The sequence below is a fragment of the Cyprinus carpio genome, chromosome A5 (assembly GCF_018340385.1).
Source record: "Cyprinus carpio isolate SPL01 chromosome A5, ASM1834038v1, whole genome shotgun sequence".
Taxonomy (NCBI): Eukaryota; Metazoa; Chordata; class Actinopteri; order Cypriniformes; family Cyprinidae; genus Cyprinus; species Cyprinus carpio.
In genome coordinates, this window is record NC_056576.1 from 16,594,530 (window position 1) to 16,621,440 (window position 26,911).

General features: G+C 36.8%; 3 protein-coding genes across 4 annotated transcripts; 2 read left to right on the forward strand and 1 right to left on the reverse strand.

The window, feature by feature from the left end:
* Positions 1 to 1,848: 1,848 nt before the first annotated feature.
* Positions 1,849 to 9,477, reverse strand: LOC109063179 (TNF receptor-associated factor 2-like). Its single transcript, XM_042755485.1, has 10 exons — positions 9,287 to 9,477; positions 8,871 to 8,949; positions 8,101 to 8,199; positions 7,725 to 7,886; positions 7,537 to 7,611; positions 7,335 to 7,409; positions 6,739 to 7,239; positions 6,480 to 6,657; positions 6,189 to 6,337; positions 1,849 to 4,903 (listed from the first exon to the last, which is right to left on the reverse strand). The coding sequence occupies exons 1-10, from the start codon at positions 9,475 to 9,477 to the stop codon at positions 4,685 to 4,687; spliced, it is 1,728 nt and encodes a 575-aa protein (XP_042611419.1). The 3' UTR covers positions 1,849 to 4,684.
* Positions 9,408 to 18,094, forward strand: LOC109063180 (TRAF-type zinc finger domain-containing protein 1-like). 2 transcript variants are annotated; one of them, XM_042755498.1, is made up of 11 exons: positions 9,408 to 9,550; positions 11,411 to 11,448; positions 12,026 to 12,161; positions 13,197 to 13,250; positions 13,329 to 13,734; positions 14,607 to 14,968; positions 15,395 to 15,643; positions 16,543 to 16,657; positions 16,770 to 16,980; positions 17,109 to 17,166; positions 17,288 to 18,094. In XM_042755498.1, exons 2-11 carry the CDS (start codon positions 11,414 to 11,416, stop codon positions 17,324 to 17,326), a joined length of 1,665 nt encoding a protein of 554 aa, XP_042611432.1. In that variant the 5' UTR covers positions 9,408 to 9,550; positions 11,411 to 11,413; the 3' UTR covers positions 17,327 to 18,094. The 2 variants fall into 2 exon arrangements, with proteins under 2 accessions (XP_042611432.1, XP_042611430.1); XM_042755496.1 differs by lacking the exon at positions 9,408 to 9,550 and adding an exon at positions 10,652 to 11,113.
* Positions 18,095 to 18,197: 103 nt separating this feature from the next.
* Positions 18,198 to 21,163, forward strand: LOC109063184 (serine protease inhibitor 2.1-like). Its single transcript, XM_042755507.1, has 5 exons — positions 18,198 to 18,340; positions 18,516 to 19,155; positions 19,240 to 19,519; positions 20,531 to 20,675; positions 20,762 to 21,163. The coding sequence occupies exons 2-5, from the start codon at positions 18,555 to 18,557 to the stop codon at positions 20,951 to 20,953; spliced, it is 1,218 nt and encodes a 405-aa protein (XP_042611441.1). The 5' UTR covers positions 18,198 to 18,340; positions 18,516 to 18,554; the 3' UTR covers positions 20,954 to 21,163.
* The last annotated feature ends 5,748 nt before the right edge of the window (positions 21,164 to 26,911 follow it).

Genomic DNA, 26,911 nt, shown 5'->3' on the forward strand with positions numbered 1-26,911 from the left:
GGGTTATGAAAGTTTCATATTTTGGTTATGGGAGTCCCCAACAACACTTTCATTATCTTATATTATGATTGCCCCAAATTTCTCCTCCATCATTGCAGTCTCTGGACTTTCCATTGGTTCCAAGCAACTGTAAACTTCAGTCACCACAACGGAAGGCCCGCCTCTCCATTCAGTTGATTGGACAATGGAAAAAAAACACGAATAACGTTGGGTGCTTTTCTGCTCAGAGTTGATATTATTTTTTAAGTTCAGGTGCTCAGAGCACTTCTACAAATACGCGAGGTTCAGCAGGCAGCTAAAACCGAGACGCCCAGGGCACATGAACAGCGCACGAAACGCAAAAAACCCATTCTGTCTGATCGGGCCCAAATCTGCAGTTGATCTGTCTTGTACAAACAAATATGACAAAAGAAGAGAAACACTTTATTTCACATTATTACATGCAACCACAATGAATATAAATTAAACATATCCTAAGGGGGCTAATTTGGTTATTCAATAAATACTTATTAAAAAATACAATAAAAAATAATATAAAATTGAAACTTGTGCCTGACATAGGTTTGGGGTGCAGTTGTTCTTAAGTATAGTTTATTAGTTATAATAGTTTATTAATTATAATTAATAAAATTAAAATTCTAATTGAATTAACTTCAAATCTCGATTCAGTTCTATTTTGAATTTTAAAAAATGCCAATTTTGCTTTCAAATTAAGAGAAAATAAGAAAAAGATTCATCCTGTCATTTTTGGTGAAACAGTCATTAATTGCACTGAATTCAATGTGAACTCACATTAACGTAAAACATGATTTCTGAAGATGGTGCTGAGGATGCCAAAATGAACAACATGGCACAGACTATGCAGTTAAGGGGGATAGCTCAAAAAACGCAGTGACATCAGCAGGACAGACAGCGCAATACAAATGCATTATCACGCTGACAATAAAAATAAGCACAGAGTAAAAGATCTATCTTATAATTTATAAGAATCAACATCAGGACCATTTAAATGAAGCAATTGCAACTAATCTGAAAAATTTATTTTCACCCAGCTGTACTAACTAGCCTCAAGCACTGGACAGCTTCGTTTCTTTCAGAATCATCATTTTCTATCTGCTGACTACACACAGAGGAAGCTGTGATAGAGGGAATACCCTCTTGCTAATCCTCAGATTAGGGTCTGTTAACTGCGATAGAGGCGGGGGTGTTTGGGGGGCAAATATACTGAGAAGAGTGAAAATCTAATTCATAATGTATACTTGATCCACTGTAAGCTATTAGGCTTCATGATTGGCTATCTTGAAATCTTTCTTTTGTATACATGTCTGGAGATTAACACAAAGATCTACAATATTTTCCTAAACTACAAAAGCAGTTTTTCCAGAGATTTTATCACCATGAGGAATTTCAGCGGACTACTTTTTAACCAGATTAAACAAACCACTTTCAGCTGTGCCTCCTCTAAACATCCAAGTAATTGGCTGAAAGTGCCATTGCTCAGACATCAGCCTCTTTACCTCTTACTGTAGCTCTCAGTCCAACAGGAAAAGCCTGGACTCAAGAGCACTTCACTGGATTCTGTGAAAGCCATCAGTCTGAGAAGCCCTTTATTACACCCCCATAACAGCTCATATTTCCTGGAACAGAACATGAGCAATGCATTTATGTGATTAAGAGATGATGTTTGGACACATACCTTTGATTCACTCATTAATATGTATCACAGTTAACAGGAAATAATTCTCTGATAAGCTCAACTCATCATCCTAAAATGACCCTTAATGATCAATGGTGCACGAGCACCCCCATGTGGACATGTGTGATGTAACAGATACAAGACTGCAGAAAGAAGAGAACAGAAAATACTTTATTTTAGATATCACTGAGAATTAAATCATAACACAGGATGAATAACACAGAGGTTCCTTCCGTGGCACATCTACTACCACAATTTGCGGAAGAAACCCACAGTGCCTTCACAGTAACATCTCTAGCTCTGTAAAACAGAATCGGGAAGATCAGTGGCACTGAGACACCATGAGAAAGGCATACAAAGTTACGTAGAAAGTTTGATTATTAAAGCAACTTCTGTGAAATGCAATCTTGGAAATAAAAAGTATACAAATCTTAGTCAGCAGAAAAAGAAAAAACAATCAGTCCTGGATTCCATAAATGATTCTTTCAGTGAGTTTTAATATCAACGGTATGCAAAAACTTAAAAAATAGCATATTTCTAGTGTTAGTGTATGCTTATCCAAAAATAAAACAAGTCAGAGTCAGTTAACGTATTATTTCTTACAGATAAAGGGGGCTCTCATCCACGTAAGGTCAAGCATTTTCTATTCACCTCTTCAGCGTATGAACATGAGCCCAAATTGAGTGAATGCAAACAGTAGGTTTCACACTCAAGAACAGGAAGGACACTTGTATAATTGCACAAGCTAAAATGTGTGCACTACTACTAGTAAATCATGTGACGGCTACTCAAAATAGGCAAGTAAAAAGTATGTTTTTTCAAAAATCTCAAAGAATATTATTAATATGATTTACAATACAACACCCTGGCCACATGCAATGTTAGCTAAAGCTATGTATAAGAGAAGCAGTCACATCTGTAGAACTATTCACACAAGTACTTTGAAATCTCATTGGGGCAAAAAGCAAGCAAGGAAATCTATGACAGTGAGATTTATTCATGTAGACAGGTTCTTGAGAGAGAGAGAGAGAGGAAAAACCGGAAGATCTTTCAAAATGTCATTCCCTCAGAGGATGCTGCCAACGTGAAGGAGAACTTAAAGCCCAAAAAAGAGCCCGAACACATTTTGAAACCATCCCAACAGGAAATAGTACATGTATTAATCGATATAAATCTATAATATATATTTATGATTCATATTTGTCATATCCACAGCTCCATCAGTCGTAAAACCGTGTACACTGTATAGTTTATCTATTTATATTTAAATTAACTATATACCACGCTCACATTCATAACTGTCATATACTCCATCGCAATCAACAGATAAAAAAGGTAAAGCAATATAAATAAAATGTTGGTCTAGAAAGTAAACCAATACTTTATAATATGTTTCTTTTTTCTTCTCTATCGAAACATCTCATGCACAGAGAGGTTTCGATATCTGTGGGGACTGGTTTGAAAATAGGCTGGGCCCAGGTGCTTTGTTAGCATGAAGGCATCTTAAAAAAGCATCTCAGACTCAGAAAAGAGAGTTTCAGAAAATAACTAGACCAAAAAGCTCACATGGAAGACGTACTGTACTAAAAGCCCTTATGTAGGAGTTATGCATTGTATATGTATAGTAATGCCTTCTCTGGTTGCAAAAAAAAAAAAAAAAAAAAAAAAAAAAACATCTCATGGACAAAATGCATTGAACTTACTGTCTATTAAGGAGTGAGGCTACTTTAAAATGGCATAACAAATCACATTCCTCATTTTCTAGCACATTTACAGAATGCAAACCCCTCAGACCCCAAAGACGACAGGAATCACTGACTACGAGTTCTCAAACACCTGCTTGGTTTATACTGATGGGCACGGTCTTATAGTTTGAATGGCATCCATAACGTTTGCCCAAAGCAGCACAATATCAACAGAACACCCAAAAACACAAGAAAACATTGAAACGCTAACAGACATCAGCCTTTCCACATCACAATAAAGCACACGAGATTATCTGTCCTACTTACACTACCTTTAGGCTAAAGGCTGCATCTTTTATTCACGTATAACCACGTCGGCTGATGAGGCATTTGAGGTCCAAAGCAAAACTGGATGATTTTAACACCAGCGTGATTTAGTCGTTTTCTTCAACAGCGATTTTACAATGAAACTGCCTTCGCTTCTCAGGCTCAGGGTGTAAACCTGGTCTGCTGCTAACTTGAATGTATCTTCCACAGATCCAACATGCAAACCAACATGCAAGATCCAAACGAACACATCGAAGAACACCGAAAATGGAAACGAAGGCCAAAAAACAGATCACACCTTCACACACACACACACACACACTAACTCCTCAACTCACCAGTAGGTTATCAAAACCCAAATTCTGCACTTTGAATTTAAGCAATGTCCACCACTACAGAGAGCCAATGAAAACGAGAAACATTCGAGGCACAAAATGCGAAAAGGGAATGTCAGAAGACCGCCGATGCGTAAGTAGCAAGTTAACTACGCAGTCGCAAAATGAACGCATCGACATCATTCGTTAGTGTGACTCCGTGTCCGTCTACACACAAAACATTCACTTACAAGTAGCTCAAACATTAAGGAAAGGAAAAAGTACCCAAATAGTGAGTGCGACACAAGCCAAGCACTTGGAAATGAAATGACGTCTGTCTTGTGGAGAAAGTCTTCTCAATCTCTATAAAAGGCAAGGTGCCACATCTATGGCACAGGCAAGTACGTTACAATCACAGCTGACAGCTATCCCACTACGAAAGAGTGAGAGGTTCCCAAAGAGCAACTATATTACTGTAGAACTGCACAAACTCAGGGAACAATTTTGGTTCATAATGCACCATAGTACCGTAGTCTCTTTGGGCTCATGCGAGCACACCAAAGAGCTTGGACCGAGGGAACAGGCCTCAGGAAAAAAAGTACTGCATGGGAACCACTACAGGCTGGAGAGAGCAACATGGCGAAGCAGCGACATCTGACACATTAAAGGCCTGTGAGGTCAACAATGGCCTTGATGAAGATGGTGTCATCTCGGATGTAGGAGTTCTTGGTGTCTAGTTTGGAGAGAGGGCAGAAGAGAGGGCAGCCGCTGGCAATGTTCATGTCACTCACAGGCCTCTGGAAGGAGGAAGAGGAAATGTCTGGCCGGAAGGCATCGATGATGTGCTCCCTGTTGTTCTGGTCCAGTAACATGAGGGTGACCTAAGGACCAAGATGTTGGATAAACTTTTAAATAACCAAAAGGGTATGAATGGAAGCAAAGCTGAAGCCACTCATTCATGATTCAGTGGAAGGAACATTAAGGACCCCATAAAAAGCATAAACTGAGAACACAAAGGGATGGAAAACAGCCACGGTCGCATATTATGTGTGAATGACAAACAAAGAAAAGGAAAAAAGAAAAAACAATCTAGTTTAAAACAAGTAAGGGATAATGTTATCGCAGAATAACCCCTGACAGGATAAATGACGTATTGTATCACCCTAAGGAAATTTATAACAGTTATTAAATTCTCTAAGTTATTATTTAACATTTATTAAATTTATTATTACTTTATATTAGTGCCTGACTGATGGATACAAGTTATTTGTGAGCTTGGCTTTCAATTGTGACCAGTGGATTTGAAAAATAAATGTGATAGTCTGATAAAAATGTAATTGATAGCCTAATAATTCATGGATTCGCTAGTGTTGTCTGCAACCTAACCTTTAAAATGGTATTAAACTAATTTAATGACAGTAAAAATGTCATAACCATCAAGTGAAAAGCAAAAACAACACCATCTTTCAAAAGTTTGAGGTCAGTTTTTTTTTTTTTTCCTTCTATTTCATAACGGACACTGAAAAGTGACAGTAAAGACATAACGGTACAAAAGATTTCTATTTCACATATATGCTTTTATTTAAAATTTCTATTCAAGAATCATTAAAAAAAGTATGACATTCACAAAAATATGAAGTAGCACAACTGTCTTCAACACTTATAATAATAATAAATAAATAAATAAATATGTTTTTTTGAGCAACAAATCAGCATATAAGAATGATTCCTGATGGATCATGTGACACTGAAGATTTTACCTTTGCCATCATAGGAATAATTTAAGACTTATTGTAAAATATTTTTCCAATTTGAAATATTAGTGATTTTTACTGTACTTTTGATCAAATAAAAACAGCTTTGATAAACATAAGTCTTAAAAGAATTAATAAATAAAATTTTACCAACCCCAAAATTTTGAACGATTATATATTTTCCTTACACCTTAGATTTACAGAAGTGTATTCAAGGTCTAGGTATTTTTTTCCAAGTATTTTCTTCTTTATTTTTTTTTTTTTTTTTCATTAATATCAGTAAGTTCTTGGGGAGTTACACCACAAATTGTATTTATGTCATTTTAAATAAATTAACAGGACAAATAGAGAAGCAGCACTTCATTAAATTTGAAAAGTCATCAGACGCACAATGATAGAAGTTTAGACTGACCTTCTGATTGAAAGGCCACTTAAGCAAGGCATCACTGTGTCCCCTCATCACCACGAAGAACAGAGACAAGTGCGTACCACGTCCCGTCCCGTCCCCATTCAGATAAATGCGCAAACACATCTTATAGCCATATTTGTTTGTGTAAAATGCTGTAAGACACAACAGGGCACCTTGGAGTGAGATGCCATTCATCAAGATGTCCATGTCAAAGCTGAACGATGAACTCAAGCAATCTCTCATAATATACCCTCATATTAATTAATATGTAATTGTTAAATAAAATATAAATACCTGGCGAGAACATAGCAGGTGCCCGTCCTGCTACAGCATCTTGTCTCTTCTTCGAGAAGTCGGAGATCTTCCAAACAAATACGCCATCGTAAGTGGCAGCGGACATGTCCCTCATCTTTGCCTCCATCTCCACGATGGAGAGATCCCTAAGGCCTACTGTCCTCTCCAACTGCCGCACCTGCATAAAAAATCTAATATTGAGGAAAACTATATCTCAGGCTCAAAAAAATACATATCTGCTTTACATCAAACACTTCACCTTGTTATTGAGTATCTCAATCTTGTCCTGGTCCAGCCGGTGCTGACGGTTATAGGCCTCCATGGTGGTGGCGGAGCGCTCCATCTCACGGTTGAGCACGCAGACAATGTTCTCAAAGGTGCTTACCTTCAGCTCCAGCTCCTGACAGTGGCGGCTGAGCTCCGCCACTTTGGTCTTCTCACTGTGTAGCTGCAGCTCCAAGGCTGCCCCAACAGCTGTAGGGAGTGGGGTGAAAGACGTACCGAGCGTCGGAGCCGGCAGTGGTGGCAGTGGCGCACAGGCCCCCTGCACGGGAGCCCCTGCTCCACTCAGCTGGCCCATCTTCACCTCAAGCTCCCGCAGAGACTGATGCAGCTCGTGGATCTTATGGCCGGCCAGTTCCAGACTCTGAGGCTGCAGACTCTCCAAGTTCACCTTGATGCCCATGATGAAGTGCAGCAGGAGGTTTAAGTGCTCGTAGGAACAGGCTTGCTCATGGTCATGGATCTTCTCCTTTTCCACCTAAAGGAAATCAGAGAACCTGATGCTAAAAAAACATTTGTGGAACCGAAATTAATATGAAGTCTAATGGATGGAGAAAAAGTGAGATTACCTACCGTCATATCACAGCCTACCACGTGAAATCTGCAAGGTGTTCGGAATTTGGTGCACAGTTTAATGTGGTCCACATACTGCAGAAGGAAAAGATAGATATCCAAAAGAAAGTAACTATGAAAATGTTCAAAATCTCGGCGTAAAAACATAAAAATCATAAATACAAAAAAAAAAAGGAGCATTGCCTAAACACTACATACTTACTTTCTCTCTGGGAATTTTTTTCTTGGCACAACCTTCACAAATCATGGGATATTTAGGGCATATCTCATCATGGGCCTAAAAAAAAATTCTTAGTAGTATCTGTCTCATCATGGGCCTAAAAAAAAATTCTTAGTAGTATCACAAAAATCAATGAAAGCCATGAATGAATAAAGGATTTTTTTCATGACCTTAATGTTTTTAAAATGAAATGGCTCCTTGCAGTATTTACAATTAAGAGTCCTTTCTGGGCATTCTCTCTCATTGTGACGTTCAAGTTCGTTGGCTCTTAGAAGTTCTTTGCATGATCGGCAGGGAAGGATCCTGAAGTCACACCTTCCCTCATGGTTTGCCTTCGAGAGATAAAGAACCATACAGATGGCGTATGTCATTTAAAACAATCTGTAAAATGCAAACAACACTGCTTTTTAAGAAATAAAGAAAGAAAGGAGGTTTTCTGGTCTTAGTTGGTCTCCCAGTCTAGTTTGTTGGTGAGTTTGGGGCACTTTTCAGCTTGGCTAAGCTTGTTCAAGCAGTTTTATAAAGCAGGGAAGGGACACACAGTACCTCATATTCTTTGATGGTGCCTGTCCAGCTGCATTCCTCATTGATGCAAACAGCTTCAAGAGCCTCAACTTCTCTTTTGGCAGCATTATCAGGAAAAGCCTAAAAAGAAATTGCACATAGTGAAAGTGAAATCTTTCAACTTTCATGTGTCTCATTACTGACAGTGAAAAATGGCTTAAGGCCCGTTCACACCAAGAACTATTAACTACAAAGATAAATATATATACATTATTATTAATGGGATCGTTCACCTAAAAATAACAATTGTGAAGACTGACTGCCTCAGTCACTATTCACTTTCAGTGCATCTTTTTCCCCATAAGATGAAAGTGAATGGCCCATAAAAGCTTTGTCATTCCACCCAACAAATCAGGTTTAAAACAACTTTCACTTTAACATTTGCCACCACCCTTCCAAAAAAAAAATTTAACTTCAGAGGAAGTCACAGCTTCTGCCACAAGTTACTACAGTTACTGTACTTCAGTTCATTTAAAAATAGAACAATTGTATTGCAGTAAAACAATATTTTTCCAATTAAGTAACTTTGTATTAGCCACCACGGTTACAAAAAAGACAAATATACAAAACAAAAATTGATTGTGGTTCTACCATAGTAACAGTATTTTAGTAGAACTACAATGATGATGGTATTTTAATCATCACTTTATTTTTATTTAATTCTTTTTGGAAGGGCTATCATTACTAAAAAAATATTTCAAGGCGATTTTCCTACGATTTAAATTGTTCTGTATAATAAAATGAATACTTACACAGCCCTTTTTCAAAATTGATGTTGGTTCTTCAAATATGTCCTCCTTTATACATGCACTGCATTTCTGTGGTCCGGAGCTGCGATGGAAAAGGAGAGGTTTCATACACACAGGCACACACAAGAAAAAGCAAAACAAAACTGATAAATACAAAGGCACAGCACATATAATAAAAGAGTTGATTTTGACAGTAGCTGCAACAGTCTGGCTATTGTAGTTTACACCTCGCCCAGCTGAACCTGAAGCCGAACACAACCTGAAAGCCTGCATTTATTTATGTTCCCCGATCTGAAGACACGTTTACTGCTTGTACACTCATAAAATATAGTATAAAAATGGCACGGGAGGCCTGACAGCTCGTGTTCATCTTTTGTAGTGTCGTGGCAGGTGGGCCATCTGGACTGAATGGCGCTTACCTCACTGCTTTATTAAAGCAATAAGAACAGAAACGATGTCCGCACTGCGCCTGAAACGGTCTCCTAAGGATTTTCAGACAGATATTGCACAGATGCTTGTCCTGCAGTTTGTTGGCGAGTATTTTCTTGGGGAAGCCAGGTTTGTTGCCTTCTAATGAAGATGGTGGCGGCGAGGGTTCCTGTGCAGCCATTATTCCCGAGCGCGCATGTGACCAGGCTCCGGAGAAGAGACACGGATCTTTCTACACATTTCACTGAAAAGGGGTTTGTAAACACACGATTTTGCATTGTGTCACATGAAAGGATCCACTTACTGTGCATAGTTAAATATGTCTAAACCTACGCATGGTTTAATGTTTACACAGGCATGACAGCTATGCCAAAATAATACCATCGTCTTAATAAAGTTTTATAGGAGCAAGGTGCATTTACTGTTGTTGGGATCTCGGATTATTTTCATAACAATAAATATTGTTAGGTTTTAAAATCGCATATGTCCTACCATTTTATGGTCCAACGAACATTATAAAACCTCCTGCAGCGCTGTGAAACATTTTATCAAATACATTCAGCGTTGTTGCCGTGTGCAGTCATAAGTTTAATCATAATTTATTATTATTATTAATATTATTTATGGTGTTCCTCAAAAAATGTGAGTAACGGTAGGCGTCGTGTTCTCTCTCTCTAGCCGATCATGGATGGTAGCGTCCACTAGGGGCCGAATGATGACAAAATATGTGAAGCTAGAAACTTTAATGTATGGAAATGACAAAATAAAAGTCTTCTGGTATATTTTATATTTATTTGTATATTTATCTATCTATCTATCTATCTATCTATCTATCTATGTATATATATATATATATATATATATATATATATATATATATATATATATATATATATATATATAGTTCTTTCATTCAACAATCATAACAAATAATACAATAACATATAAGAGGATGCATATTTAAAATAGCCTACAACAACAATAATAATTATTATTAGTATTACTACTACTACTATTGTTGTTGTTTTTCTAAAGATAAAGCAATAAATCAAAAAATCAGATGGTCTTTAACACGACTGCCTAAAACCTATAATTATAATATTAACCTATACGATGTATTCTTTCTGATTTAATAAAATAACCCAATAAAAGCTATAATACACGGCTTTTCTTCTTTCTGATTTAATAAAATAACCCAATAAAAGCTATAATACACGATAAAACGTCAAACAAAGATGCATCATATTTAGCAGTAGAACTAATTTAATAAAATAACCCAATAAAAGCTATAATACACGGATTTCATTGCCGATCATCTTCGTCTTTTATTTTGAAAATCTAAAAAATAATCTCTTCGTCACCATCTGTCAGTCTTGCTGTTTTCACGGATACGGACGCTTGTTGATGCTGTGGCACGAAACGAAAGCTGAACGGATACTTGGATAATTGCGGTAGCTGTCACAGATCTACCTCGGGACAGTAGTCGTTTATTACTTGTGTCTGTGTAGGTGTACACAGTCTAATGACTCGAGTCTCATGACCTGGTACTGTACTGTAGTGTGCGTTATAGCTGGCCAGCAATGGACACTCTTCGAGATGGCAGCCCAGGCATTTAGATTACACTAAAACTTCAAAGCAGCTATTTAAAATACCCTGGTGCCTCTTCAGATTTGTGGACAAAACACTGTTAACTGTCTTCATTTCACTGAATAATTCCTCTAACGCTTACTCCAAGAACAAGGACGAAAAGTATTAGTTTACTTCTCTAGCGAAACTGCATCTTCAGGTGGTCTCTTACAAGCTTCGGCAATAATAAGGTAACGCTGATTGTGTAACGTTAGTATGTCTAATTTGAGCTGTTTTAAGGGAAAAAAAACAGCAAGTATAAATTATATGAAGCGGTGGATTTAGTTTTTTCAATGTTTTCACGGAAGGAACTCCGATTTATTTCAAAGTCGGAGGAGAGCGAAGTACAATCTTTGTTACGGTGTAATTTTCCCCTTTTACCATCTATATTTTATTAAGGACATTTTAATTAGTTTAAGCCAGAATCACTTTTATATGTGTTTCATGGAGTCAGGTACGTGTTTAATGAGTTTCTCTTTTGCACACAGACTATGGCCGAGGAAAATACCCAGTTTTGCAGTAATTGGTAAGTAAAATAAATACATATAAATAAGTGAAAATCATGTCGTCATTTCACGTGCCTACATGTTTTTTCCCCACGTAAAGCACAAAAGAGGATGTTAGTCAGAATGACAGTTTCAGTCACCATTCATATTCATTTCATCTTAACTTTTTTTTTTTCAAATGAAAGTGACTAGTGACTTATTCTGTCATTTTGCCTAATATTATCTTCTGTGCTGCACATAAGAAAGAAAGTCAAACAGGTTTGGAAAATCTTGAGGGCGAGTACATAGTTTTTATTTTTGGGTGAACTATTCCTTTGGATAAGGAATGTTGTTTTGTAGTTTCGTTTTATCAGACAACCTTTAGCTTTCACTTAGGTGTGTTACGGGTTGCCAGTCCCTCCCTTCAGTCCTTCTGGCTGTACTGCACTCAGTGTTTGGATGGCACACTTTTATCCAAAGCAACTTGTGTTATAACTTGTTTACAGTGACAGCTTCCCAGGAGTAACCATCAGTTTAGTCTTAGTCAAGGACAGTTGTGGTTTTTATAGAAGTGATATTGTGTCAACCAACTGACCATGATATACTCTCTGTCTCTAGCAAGCATGACATTCCAGAAGCCAACTTTACAACACATGAGATCCATTGTCGGCGGAATATTGCTCTTTGTGAGGTGTGCCAGGAGCCTTTTCCTCATGCTGAGCTTATCCAGCACAAAGAGATGGAGCATGCAGAGGTACAGTACGATCCGGCCATGATGTATAATTAAACCACTGTATATTTGATAATATCCCTAAAGACCTTAGAGTGCTGTGGACATGAATAAAAAAACTTAGAAGAAAATCTGGGAAAAAATAAAATAAAAATTCAAATCAGCAAATAACTAAGTAGGTTGTGAGAATTGTAGTTTCTTTTTTTTTTCAGTTTACTGTCCCTAATGTTTATCTAAACCAGCATAACTTTATTCTGCGTAACATACACACACACAAAATATTTTGAATATTTTTTTTCTTTGTAATGTCTGTACAATGAGTCAAAACAGTGTGTCAAAACACTTTATTTTAAGGTGTCCTTGTTACACTTTACAGGTACTTACTGTTATAATAATTAATTATGCATAATTAAATGCAAGTAACCCTAAGCCAAACCCTATTCCCAACCCTAACATATAATAAGTACATGTAGTTATTTAATATTACTCAGTACTTAAATGTATAATTACACTGTAACAAGGACACCTTAAAATCAAGTGTAACCAAAAAAAAAAAAAATAGGTACTTAATTTTTTTTTTGGGTTGTATATAGGTTTAATTTAAATATGGTGTCAAAATTGACTATTCTATTTTGTAATAAAATAATGCAGTGTTTATTTTATATTATCCATGCACATCATTATTGTTTTAAAAATTAATCTGCCCTTGTAATCTTTAATCAGAAACATTAACTTAATCTCCCTCTTGCAAGGACATCTCTTCTCGCTACCTGTCACTCATATGAGATCACAGCAATTAGCAATTAACCGTGATCCAATTAATTCCAGACAAGCCCTACTTTTTTCTTATTCACTCAGATATACATAACAATAGAAAAGAAAAGACAATCACATATTTTGCTTCGTGCCTTTAAGATTGTAGAATATATTAAATAGCAGCAATGTTTTAAATAGCATCAATTTACATATAGCATCCATGTTATTTATATTGCAGAATGAAACTCAAACAGAGTTGTTATTCTCACCAGGCTGCTATAAAATCTAAAACTCTTTTTACAGGAACAGTGCAAATGTGGATTAAAGATAGAGAAAAGATTCATGGAGGTCCACCAGGTACAATATAAACAGTTATGCATATTGCTGTTTTCTTTGATGAGTTCTGTAGATTTTACGACTTTTTACCCCTCTCAGAGATCAGAGTGCAGTCATCGACTGGTCCCGTGTCAGTTCTGTGATTTGGAGGTGGCCTCCCTTCAGGCTAAAGAGCACGAGGATTACTGTGGGACCCGCACCGAGCCCTGCCCCATCTGCAAGTGTAACGTTATGCTGAGAGAACAACACATCCATCCAGCCCTGTGCGGAAGTCTGACACCACCTCAGGAGAGGCACAGTAGTAGGGCAGGGGTCCAGTCTCCTGGAGCATGGTTTGAGGCGCATTCAATCCATAACCTAATACACAATAATAACAGCACGGGGGCAGCAGAACGCAGGGGTCCACCACGACCCTTGGAGGACAGACTACACAACAGCACCAGAGGAACAGTGAGGGGAGGAGCCAGGAGAAACACAGAAACAAGGAACAATGATTTTGCTTATTGTATGTATCCATCTGGCTCTTTTAGTCCTTATTCACAAAAAAACATTCACAATAAATTAGGAATGGTTGATATAGCCTTAACAGACATTTTTTTTTATTTGATGTTGTTATAGCCTTTTGGGTATTTAATTGTAAATTTCCAATTTTTTTGATTTTGGGTATTTTTTTGTATGTTTATGATGTTTTTAAATTGCGTATTTGGAAAGGATATTTAGTTTTTGTAAGAGGTGGCATAAATACACTTCCACAGCAATTAAAACTACATTACTAGGGGCTGAGGTGGGTCAGAGCAGTAATCATTTAAACTGGCTTTAATGCTGCATTGCGTCTTCACACAGAATATTGAGCAGACAAAGAAGATGTGTGAAGATGCCTTTAGATTACTTTTGTGGTCATCTAACACTTGAAGTTAATCTTTAAAAACTACTAATAATTTAATAACATTGTTAAATGTGACATTTAGCAAATCTCAAATTGAATATCCATTTTTAGTACTCTACTTTATAATGTTTTTATGCCTAAATTTAAATGTAGCATTTAAAATTATTGGTTTTAGTTTTTAGTATTTATTTGTAAATAATTCAGACAAAATCCATTTGTCCACTTACTTTGGATAAAACCATCTGTGAACTTCATAAATGTGAAATTTAATGTAAAAAAAATAGTGTAAATTTAAATATTGACCGTAACATTGAATTAATCGGCTTACTGTATGAGTCGGAGTTGTCATGTCAGTTCATCCCTACAATAAACATGATGGATTTTGAATGGGTTTCAAACATGTTGTTGAATACGATGGGAGATTTCATTAGGTATTAACAGGATGCTCGAGCAAAAAAAATAAATAAATAACCTTCCACTCATTTCCTCAGTGCTGGATCAGGAAACGGAGCTGGGGAACAACAACAACAACCTGCTGTGGTCTCTGGGACAACTGCCAGACTATGAGTCCTCCAGTCTGGACTACATGCTGGCCCTCAGCCTGCAGAGTGAAGGTGACTTGGAGGACCCCCGTCAGGAGGGCGTGTGGACTGATGTGTGGGACCGTCACCTGGGAAGGACACCAGCCCAAAACAATCTCACTTCCCAGCTCTCCTCCAACACTAAAAACAACTGCACCGAGGCCTCCCCTAAAATCAGTTCAACCGTGGGCCACAGCCCCCCTTCAAACATCATGCTACCTTGTGAGTTCTGTGAAGAGCTCTTTCCAGAGGAAGACCTTATCTTGCACCAGGTAAGTGACGAGGCCCCAATCATCCCATCATGTGACACTCCCTCTTGGCCTGATATTTAAGCCAGGCCTCTTGTGTCTTGATTGAGCCGGCAAGTGTGAAGTTGCATCAGCCACATTGGTACCTGAGGGTCCCCTCATGTCTATGTTAACAGAGCACAACATAAGCCATGTTCTTCATGGCAGGCTATTGTGATGTCAGCACTGATGTTGAATATCACACTCCATTCCTTCTTGTCAGGTCTCTATTGTTTCACAATGTGGTGTTTAGTTTCCATGGGAACCTCCTTGAATTTCAGCCGAACCCTGTGTCAGATTCTTCTCCTCTTTCTGAGGCCATAGAGGAGGGGTGTGTCGTCTGAGTCACTTGTTTTGGATTTTTGCCCTTAGTGGCCAGCATAAAGTAAATATTCGGGTTTTGTCTTCTAGACCGGCTGCAGCCCAGCTTCTGCTATTGCTTCCTTCAGTAAACAAGTGCCTTCTCTTCAGTATGAAGAAATCATCTCTCAAGGGGCTAGTCATGTCATTCCTCCCAGCACATGCAGTCCGCCCATCCTGCCCCTCTCCGTTTCGCCGCACTCCTACAGTTCCTCCTCTAGCCCTGCTGAGGGCGACGTACTCATTCCTTGTGAGTTTTGTGGTGTTGCCTTGGAGGAGAATGTGCTCTTTCACCATCAGGTATAACAACCTGTGTGTTTTTCTCCAGTACATAACAGGTCTTACAGATAAAGTGTTACATATATACACATAGAATCAAAGATGCTGAACAGCAACAAGAAGTAATTCACATAAATATACAAAGGCAATTTTTTTTAAAGAGGACTTTCAAAAATGGCATAATTGTAGGACATTTTTGTTACACATCAGTTAAAAATCTGTAAAAATGGCCCTAAATCATTTTAGAATGATAGGAAATTATTGTCCACACATTCAGTTCAGAGATGTTTTATATTAATTCAAGTCAGGCACTTTATATTTCTAACGTTCTAAATATGAATGTCACTCCAAATATTTTTTTTTTTTTTTTGAAAATTATTATAAATAAAATAAAACACTACATCTCCACAAAACAGGCACTCATTACAATTCATATAATTTTTTTGTTTTAAAATATTGTGAGAAAACATACATAGTTTTGTAAAAAGAAGCTTCATAAATGTTATTATAGATATCTACAAAAGAATACTATTTAATATAATTATGTCTGCGTAAACGGGATGCACAGAGGTACACAAATACATACACTGACATATTGTACATATCGTCCTCGGACCGAGGGATATGATTGGGCAAACATTTTATGGTCCTATGCCTTCCACATACGATATAAATACATTTAGACTGTTTAATTTAGAACCAAATCACCTACCCTGCCTTTAAGAAATGTATAAAAAGTATTTAAGTATTTTATAAAACTGTCAATTTGGCTTGTAAATGTCTCTTGGGTTTACATCTAATATGTTTTGTATCATTCATGATTTGTCTTTTGTAAGTATGTTTAAGCACTTTTGTTAAAGTAGAGCAGAAATGGAGCCCACCATTTAGTTGATACTCTTCAATCTTGTTATACTGTACAGGACAAGTGTGACTTCCGGCCCCAGACAGCTGATTCAATCGACGGATTGTCTCCACAGAAACCAAACCACACCACCAAGGAGGCCCACGAGAGGCAGAGAAGGGTGAGACATCAAGGTGAGCCACCAGAATAGATGAACACAACCTCGTCTTATAATCTACTTATTAATTTTTTAGTATTTGTTTTTAGTCTTTATTTATTCAGTCGTACCTCTGTATCTTACTGCAGCTGACCCTGCTGAGGAGCTCCTGCAGCAGACGGCTCACGGGTGGCAGAAAGCCACCTCAGGTTTGGACCAGTGGCTGCCCTCAGCCTACGGTTACACAAAGAACACGAATGCTGAGCAGCAGGTGAAGAGCAGGAACCAAAGTCACAGAGCAGTAGAAGCCAGCACGTACCTCAATGACAGCCTCAAGCCCCGTTCTACAACCACTTTGGGGTATGCTTAAATATTTATCTGAAATAATTTCTATGTACACATATGATACAATGTTAGGAGAAAATGTTGGAAAAGTAAAAGTGCTTAATATGTTTAACTAAAATGTGTGTTTTTTTTCCCCATGACAGACCTCCAAACAGAGGACTGGAAGGTCGAAGGAGTGATACAAACACAGAGACACCGAAGGTATGTATGTGTATTGTAACAGGAACATAAAAATTATCTGGAAGAGACCTGCATGCAGGATATATTAGATGATGTTATCAGATATTTGATTTTGACCTGTTCCACATTACATTTTCTCCAGGTGCCTAAAAAACATAATGTTGAAAAAGAGGAGGAGTAGAAAAGGGGAAAGAGTCTCAGCAATCTTCTGAGTCTCTGTAACTTAAAGCAGTGAACTGTCATTACTGTCTATAGACTATGATGTTTACATGTCCAGGTGAATTTATCAATTCTTTGGCTTGTATTTCTTTAATTGGACTAGGTTTTTTTTCTTCATTGTATTTTTACTATGGTGTTTATATGTGTTTTTAAATGTTGTTTGGAGCTTTGCTATATTTTCTTTGTTTCAAAGACGTTGGAAAATGTTTTTTATTTTTATTTTACACACATTATAGTATAAATATAGAAACTCCCATAACACTTTACTGTATTGTTTTATACATTAGTTAATGCACTAGTTAACACAAACAGTAAACAATGCTGCATTTATTAATCCTGGTTAATATTATTTTTACATAAACATTTTAACATTAAGAATTGTGTATGTTAATATTATTAGTTCATAATGCATTGTGAACTAATAACGCACTAATGACCAATATTTATGATTTTTTTATTAACAATGATTAATAAATGCTGTAAAATACTGAACGCATTCACTAATGTTACAGAACTGTATTGTGAAGTGCTGCAGAAATAACTAATTCTTATTTGATGTGAGTGTGACATAATTTTACAGGGAAAAAAAAAATCAAACCTATTTCAGACCTTTTTTATTGTTAGGTTGTCTGTATGGCTTCAAAATTAGTTATGTTATTATTCTGACTGTTTATCTTCCTGTGGTCATGTAACTATCACATCTTTTCAATAAAAAGATTTTGCTGCGGCTGAAGGTTGTTGCTTTTGTTTTTCTATCTATCATCTGGCCTATATGTAGTAGTACATTCTCTATCATGAGTTAGAAAGCTTCTGGTCACTGTACTGTTTACCCTTTTTAGTTAATAATTGGAGCAATTTCTACAAAAACAAAAAAAGTAAACAGAGTAAAGGTTGGTTGCTGATCAAACTTCAGGACAAACTGTAGGCTTTATAATTCAGTCCAGCTTGGAGAAATAGACGGCAGCTGCCTGGACAGGTGAGAAATTTGTTTATATAGGATAGAACTAAAATGCATAAAGTTGATCTGTATAAGGAAACTAGAAAACAAGAATATAGATACTTTCTTTAGTGTAGCACTGATTTGAAGTGTATGGATTTTGCTGCATCTCTGTGTGCCATGTTTTACAACTCTTTCTGTTACATTTCCTCAGGGCCTAAATTCATCTATTGGCTCAACTTGAAAAGGAATCATGCAAAGGAACATCATATTGTTGTGGATTTGTGCTTTTGCAGTAGTTCATGGGAATCAAGAGACTTTACCACAACCTCCCATCAGCGATAAACTCCCGTCATTGATAAAGATGAACAATGATTTTGCTTTTCACCTGTACAAGAGGCTTGTAGAAATGCCCGACTATCAGTCCAAGAATATCTTCTTCTCTCCCCTCAGTGTGTCCATGGCCCTTTCTGAGCTGTGTTTAGGAGCTGGTGGTGAAACTAAAGAGCAGCTTCTCAGTGGCATCGGCCAGAACAGCTCGATCTTCAGCACTGAAGAAATGCACCAGATGTTCCACAGTCTCCTAGAGGAAATCGACAAGAGGACAGGGGTGGACATCAATGTCGGCAGTGCTCTATATGTAAGTGACAAATCCAAGCCTCTTCCTAAGTTCCTGGAGAACATGAAGGAGTTTTACCACTCTGACGGCTTCACTGTGGATTTCAGTGTCAAAGAAACAATGGATCAAATTAACACGTATGTGAAGGAAAAAACTCATGGGAAAATAGATCGAGTTGTTGATTCTCTAAATCCTAATACTGTCATGTTCCTTCTCACGTACATATATTTTAAAGGTAAGTATGCACACATACTTTAATCACAAACTCCTGCTGTTTATCTGTACTGTCTGTCTATAACCATTTCTTTATTTTCTCAAGGAAAATGGGACCTGCCATTTAACCCAAAGAAAACCCTTGAGGATAAATTTCATGTGGACAATGAGACCACCGTTCCAGTACAAATGATGCATCAAGAAGAACGCCTCAAATTTTATTATGACGCTGAACTCTCTACTAAAGTTCTCTGTCTAGACTACGATGACTCTTTCTCCATGTTTCTGGCTGTGCCAGATAAAAACAAAGATCAGACAATCCAAGATCTGGAGAAGGCCATCTCTGGACAGCACATTGCAAAATGGAAGGGGGCTGTCTGGAAAAGGTAAATAAATAAAAACAAGATACTGTATATCAAAGTCTTCTCTAATCAAATTCTCTATTCATTAAAGGGATACTTTCATTATTCACTTACCCCCATGTCGTTCCAAACCTGTAAAAGCTTCGTTCGTCTTCGGAACACAATTTAAGATATTTTGGATGAAAACCGGGAGGCTTGTGACTGTCCTATATAGACTCCCAAATAAATAACAGTGTCAAGGTCCAGGAAAGTATGAAAAGCATTGTCAGAATATTCCGTCTGCCATCAGTGATTCAACCGTAACATTATGAAGTGACGAGAATACTTTTTGTACATGAAGAAAACAAAAATAACGACTTTATTCAACAATTCCTCTCCTCTGTGTCTCTCCAAATCAGCGTAGTGCCGTTTTGACAAATCTGAGCAGTAAGCAGGCGGCTTACGCTCTTCTGTATCAGCCGCGCCACAAGGATACGTTTTTTACGTGTATTTATGCTTTGGTTTCAAAGCAAATAGTGCATTGGTGCGGCGCGGCTGACACAGAAGAGCATACGCCAACTGCATACTGCTCAGAATCGCCAAAATGGTGCTACGCTGATTTGGAGAGAGACAGAGAAGAGGAACTGTTGAATAAAGTTTTTTTTTTTTTTTTTTTTTTTCTTCGTGTACAAAAAGTACTCTCGTCACTTTATAACGTGACGGTTGAATCACTGATGGCAGACAGACTATTCTGACAATGCTTTTCATATTTTCCTGGGCCTTGACACTGTTATTTATTTGGCAGTCTATGGGACAGTCTCAAGCCTCCCTGTTTTCATCCAAAATATCTTAAATTGTGTTCCGAAGACGAACAAAGCTTTTACGGGTTTGGAACGACATGGGGGTAAGTGATTAATGGCAAAATTTTTGTTTTGCGGTGGAGTAACCCTTAAAATGTTTTAGATGTCCAATTATCTCTTTAGCCTTAATGTCTTAACATGGATCACAATCACTTCTTTTCTGTACACTGTGACAATCTATCTATTCATCCTTCAGAAAACTCGACATCTATGTACCCAAGCTGTCTCTGAAAACAGACTATACCCTTAACGATATTTTGGAGGGAATGGGAATAACGGACATGTTTACACACAAAGCTAACTTCTCAGGAATCTCAGAAGAAAATTTCTATGTTTCAAAGGTAAAGACAAATCAGTTTCGAAAGTGACCAGTAATTCAAAAAGCAAAAATTCAATAAGATAATATAAACTGCTGTTTCACTTTTAGGTTTTGCATAAAGCCACCCTAGATGTAGATGAGGAAGGAACTACCGCAGCAGCAGTGACCACGATTGAAATCAAATTAGCTATGTTACCAGTGATATTACGTTTTGACCGTCCATTCATGATCTTCATCATTGACCAAAAAAATGACCACATCCTCTTCTTAGGAAAAGTTGTCAACCCGGCAGTTGTGTGATGATGTGACATTCAAGATTTATCCAGCAGATGCCATCATTTTGCCAACTGCTTTAAAAATTTTATAAGACAGCTGCTGGTGTTACATACTGTATGAAGATGGTTGCTAGATCTTCTTTAATAGGGAATGTCTGCTTCTATTATGGCTAAACTAAATGTAATAATTGGAAAGATGTCTTCAAAAGATTTCAGTAAAATAAGAAAAAAGCAACTGGCCACACCTGTTATTTTGTATCTTTCAAGCTAATTCCTGCTATCGCTCATTCACCAAATGTTTCACTCGGTTCTGCCAATCAAGAAAAAAGAAAAATACAGCTCACTAACTGTGAATTACAAATGTGTGGAAAATGCTTGTTATAAAGTAAAGTTGGTTAAGTCTCCTAAGCCAGGCTGTGGAACAACACTTAAGGGACGACCAGTAGACACTGGTAATAAATCATATAAAGTATAACAGTAAACACAGGCAATTTACAGGTAGGACATATATGCAAGTGAGAAAAACTACTGAAGTAGTCACTGTAGTTCAGTAGTGTCAGCTATGAAGTAGCCACTGTAGTACAAGTAAAGGGATGCAGTATATTGCATATACTTGCAAGGTATTTCAATGAGGTAAGATAAACAATGAAGAGTGAGCAGCAAGTCATTCCCATTGAATTGCAAAAAGTGATGCTATATCTACCATTTATGGCAAGAAAAAAAATACTTTGCACTTTGTACACACAATAGTGGTGTTTCATTCCTGTATGAATCACTTATACAATTGAATGAATATTATACAATTCCTGTATAATAGACTGGTAATGCATTTGAGTTTTTGACAGGGAAGGAACAAGGTACTGGCTTCTGAATATAGCAGCTTTAAAAATGGATTTTGCAGTTGAATTTGGCTTGGTTCTAGCCTTGCTTTGTAACTGCTCAGGATCAGGAAATCATTAGTTCAATCCTGTGCTACCCTGGGTGACCTAATCAATTTCCACTATACAATAACTTATACAATAACAATTTACGCACCGCCCTCACCTCCCTGTCATCATGTGCATGCCACATTGCTATGCATACTGTACTACATTGCTTGTAATGTGTTGCTTATAATATCAGTTAGGTCCAGTCAAACCATTTATTAATTCAATTAAATTCTGATTCTGTTGGTAACAGACACATACCTAAAGCTAACAGAAGATTGTGCCAGGAAATAACAGAGTATTTACATACATATTTACAGATGGTCTGTATGCACTACCTGAGGTAATTTTTCTGGACCTTTTTACAGAAGGTAAGAGTTGCCGTAATCTTTACTGACATTGTCCGTAATGATTACTGAGATGGCACATTTGGACGGGACTAAAATCACTAAGAAGCTCTGGTAATTGACCCCACCTTCTCATGTAAAACAAATCCCATCGGAGAGACTTATGTCAAAGATATCTTAAACTCTCTCTCGAGCATTTACTGCATTTCTGTCAATAAAATGTTGCAAAACTGTTTGTTCATTTTCCTCAGGATCTTCAAACAAGACTGATTCAAACCATGGAAAAGAACATCATGTATTTGTGCTTTTGTATTAGTTCTTTGGAATCAAGAGACTTTATCATAACCTCCCATCACACTCTCAGAAAAAAAGGTACAAAAGTTGTCACTGGGGCAGTACCTTTTCAAAAGGCACACCTTTGTACCTGTCCATATTGGTACCTTAAAAGTAAATATTAGTACCAAAAGTGTACATATTAGTGCCTAAAAGGTACAAAAGTGTACCTTTTGAAAAGGTACCGCCCCAGTGACAGCTTTTGTACGTTTTTTTCTGAGAGTGCAACGATAAATGAAGATGAACAATGATTTTGCTTTTCACCTGTAAAAAAAGGCTTGTAGAAATGGCCAATTGTTGTCCATGGCCCTTTCTGAGCTGTTTAGCAAACGACAAATTTTGTAAATTTTGGACAACATGGAGTTTTACCATTCTGACAGCTTCACTGTGGATTTCAGTGTATAAGAAACAATGGACAAAATGAACACATATATGAAGGAAAAGCACATGGGAACATAGACCAAGCTGTTCTAGAATCTGACACTTGTTTCTTCACTTACGAAACTTACGAGTATACTTCCAGTAGCCGTTTTTTATATTTAAAGAATATGCCACTGATGATTCAAACGCAAGTTTTAAGCAGTGAAGAGTAGCGCTTGTTTGTCATTTCTTCAATCACAAATGCTTGGTTTTATGTTTACGTGGCACGATGCAACACAACACGTAAAAAGACAGTATAAGTCATTATAATCAGTAATTATGTCCCCACTGGATGCAACAAATGTTTTGTTTGTAATGGGTTTTATTGGTTTTGTCTGGTCGTGCCGGGAGAGGGCATCACAGTATGACAAGGGGTGTAAAATTTCCGTCACACGCTTGAGGTATTCAGTCAATCACAACACGCTGGATAGCTGGCCAATCAGAGCACAGCTCACTTTTCAGACTGATGAGCTTTGTAAAAAATCGACGCATTTCAGAAAGGCGGGGCATAGAGGAGAAACAACAATGTACAGTATGTGGAAGATAATGTGTTTTTTTAACCTTAAACCACATGAACACATTTCATTACATCAAATACACAAAATAATGTTCTTTTTAGCAACATCATATGACCCCTTTAAAAATATACTTGAACTTTACTTAAGTATAATTAATAAAATAAACTTGAAGCATACTTCTTTTTGGCTACCCTGGATAAAGATGAGAAAGGAACTTTCTTCAACCCTGGTCCTGGAGACCCACTGTCCAGCAAAATGTATTTCTGACTAGCTTCAACACCTTCAAAGGTGATTTTCAAATGATCCCGGGCACCATGATTAGGTGTGTTTGATTAGGACAGTCCTCTTGTCCAAATACCCGCACTTGCCGTCTTTGCACTTGATCACTTGACTACTTATATGATGTATTTCTTGTATTTGGTCCAAGTGTTCAAGTGACCATGAATACCACAAGCTTATCAAGGTCTTTTAAATTAGGTGGTTGGAAATACACTGCAGCAAAACGGACCAACAGGATTGAGTACCAACAGGCCTACTGCTGTTGAATGTATACTTATCTGCCAAGAGGCAACTGTTAATGCTTAATTAGAGAAAGTTGTTAAAAAAAAAAAAAACCTGCCAATACAGCCTTTGTCTTTGATTAATAAAGTATGCTTATTTGGAGTGCTGTCCAGGGGAGGGGTCTGAGCTCGGAATCCTTATTAAAACATTTCACATTCTACATATGATAAAACTGTGCTAGATGTTCTGTTTTGTATATGGTCATTGCGCTGTTTTTGACTGGCATGGTTTAGTTTAGTACGTTTTCCAGCTAAACTAAATAATATAAATTTCTATAACAAAGCATGACAACAGTAGGGGCGGTGCCGCGTTGGGCAAGTAATGTAATCGGTGTACAACCAAACACCATGTAAACACATGTATCTCCATCATTCTTATAGGGGCCAAATCACGGGACTGCGTGTTGGCAGGACCTGCGCTACATTTTTTTAACCGCCCATTCCCGCCCGCAGTAAAGGTAAAACCGCCCGTTCCCCCAGTGCAGCCCTCTTTAGCACAGCCCTTCATGAACCTACGGAGAAGCAGTGTTAATTAACAGGCCCAATGCCAGGAAAGTGCAAATTCAATGATTATTGGCTCAGTTCCAACAGATGTACATTTAGCAAGGTGTTGACTGCATGGAGAGTGACATGCTGGCTCTTGTTGAATCAGCCCTGAGACATGGAGCCAAGAAGAAAAAAGTAGAACTTGAAAAATGGGAAAAACAGTTTAGTGAAAAGCATTTACAGTTTAAAAGCAAATAGATTTCAATAAAAAATTTTTTTGCAGATTTGCACATGTACGAGGTTTAAAATGTTCATGAAATATTTTTAAGTACTGAAGTTTTGAGCAGCTGCATTCCTCTAGGTCAAAGATGAAAAGAATGGGATTTACAATAAAAAGTGATTTACAAAATAATTTTGACTTGAGTTTATTTATTGAGTTATGTCTCTATTTAGTGAATGTGCAAATTTTTAATGTCAACAGGTTTTATCGTGTTATTACAACAATTAACCACTTTTTATTAATTTAAAAATTGAGAAATTCTTTCAAATTTAAATCTTGTGCAAGAACAACAGCAAAAACCAGTTTGATGCAAGAAAATATATTTTTATCAATATTTGAGGAATTGTATTTGAATATTACCAGTATTGACTTAAGTGGATTTCATTAAATTCCTTTGAACAATACTCATAATGGTCTAAATTTATGAAACCTACACATTCAAAACATCATTACTTTAAAATGTTTAATGTGAATGTTAAGTGTAAGTGAAATGTTAAGTTCTGTAAGAGGTCTTTCAGGATGGTACATATGCTGGGGTGTGAATTTGATAGGTGCTTGATATAAAATAAATGGTGCTTTAAAAAGTCCTTGAATCTGGTGTTCATGAAAGAGTGGCAACCCTGTTAGTGAAATAAGTAAAATAGTACAAAAATCCCTAAACTGTGATTCTAAAGGTCTCTCCTGATTCCTGAATAATCTCAGCTGGTCTCAAATAATCATGAGGTCTGATTTTTTTTCCACCGTATTTTGTGTGTGTATGTGTGTGTGATTTTTTTCAATCAAAAAGCAATAAAAATACATACATATATTTGTTCAAAGTGCGGACAGCACTTGTTGTTGGGGATTTAGTAGGTCATCAATATTACAATATATTGTTGTAAGCATTGTATGCCTGTCTTTTTGCAATGTCACATATGTGTCACATCTTATCAATAAAAGGATTTTGCTGACACTGAAGGTCAACGGCTTCCCCTTTCTTTACCCAGCCTACACAGTTATGTGTGTATTTCAACAGTAAGTGGATCAATATCTCTTCTTTATCACTGACTTGTTGACATGTACCCAGGTTTTACTCTGCTTTCATAATAATAATACAGGTCATGCAGGTCACTTATAGGGGGTCACTAGAAATTTTGTGATGTGTTATGAAGACTAAATAAAAAAATTAAAAAAAATTAAACAGCTGAGTACTCAAAATACATATTTGCTGCATCAAAATACTGCATTGTTTAATTAAAAGATATACTAAAATATACTACATAATGAAAAAGGGATGAGTTTAAAAGTGAAAGCAAATTTATCAAGTATGTATCAGCTGTCATCTCATCAGTGTGGTTTTACACTGCAAACATTTAACTCCACGGATTTGAGTCCATTTTTAGTTAATAATTAGTTTTCTTTGCAGAGAAAAATAAAGTAAACAGAGTAAAGGCTGTTTTATGATCAAACTTAAGGCCATGGGCTTTATAATTCAGACCAGTTTGGGAAAAGAGAAACAGTATCTTTGTGGAAAAGTGGGAAATTTCTGTGTTCACAAGATTAATCATAGAATTATGAACAAATTAAAATGTTTATACTCTAAAGGATACTGTTTGATAAATATGTAAAGTTGATCTGTTAGAAGAACAAATAGGATGAATGAATTAAGAACAATTTTTCTTTGTCAATACGTTCAATACGCATTTCTGTCAATAAAATACTGCAAAACTGTTTCTGTTAAATTTCCTCATATTATATTGCCAGAGGAACTGATCTTAATTTTAAAGGTAAAATTTTTGATCACCTTCTAATTTATTATTTAAAATTAACTTAAAAAATTTTTATATATAAAAAGCATTTTTTAAGAGGACTCACTTTGATTCACTTTTGGGCTTTGTTTTTCAGGCAGCTTGTTATATGTGATGCCTAACTGGAAAGATGGGCTGTAAAATTTTTAGAATTTTTTTTGCATGATCGTGTGCACCTGAATCTTATTAATTGTTTCTATAGATAATATATCATGTGAGAAAAGTTGCACATTTACGTCACAAAAGTGTACTTATAATTCAGCACAAATCGTTTCTAAGATGACATTCATTTTCATTCAGCAAAATCAGTTTACTTACCTTTTTTC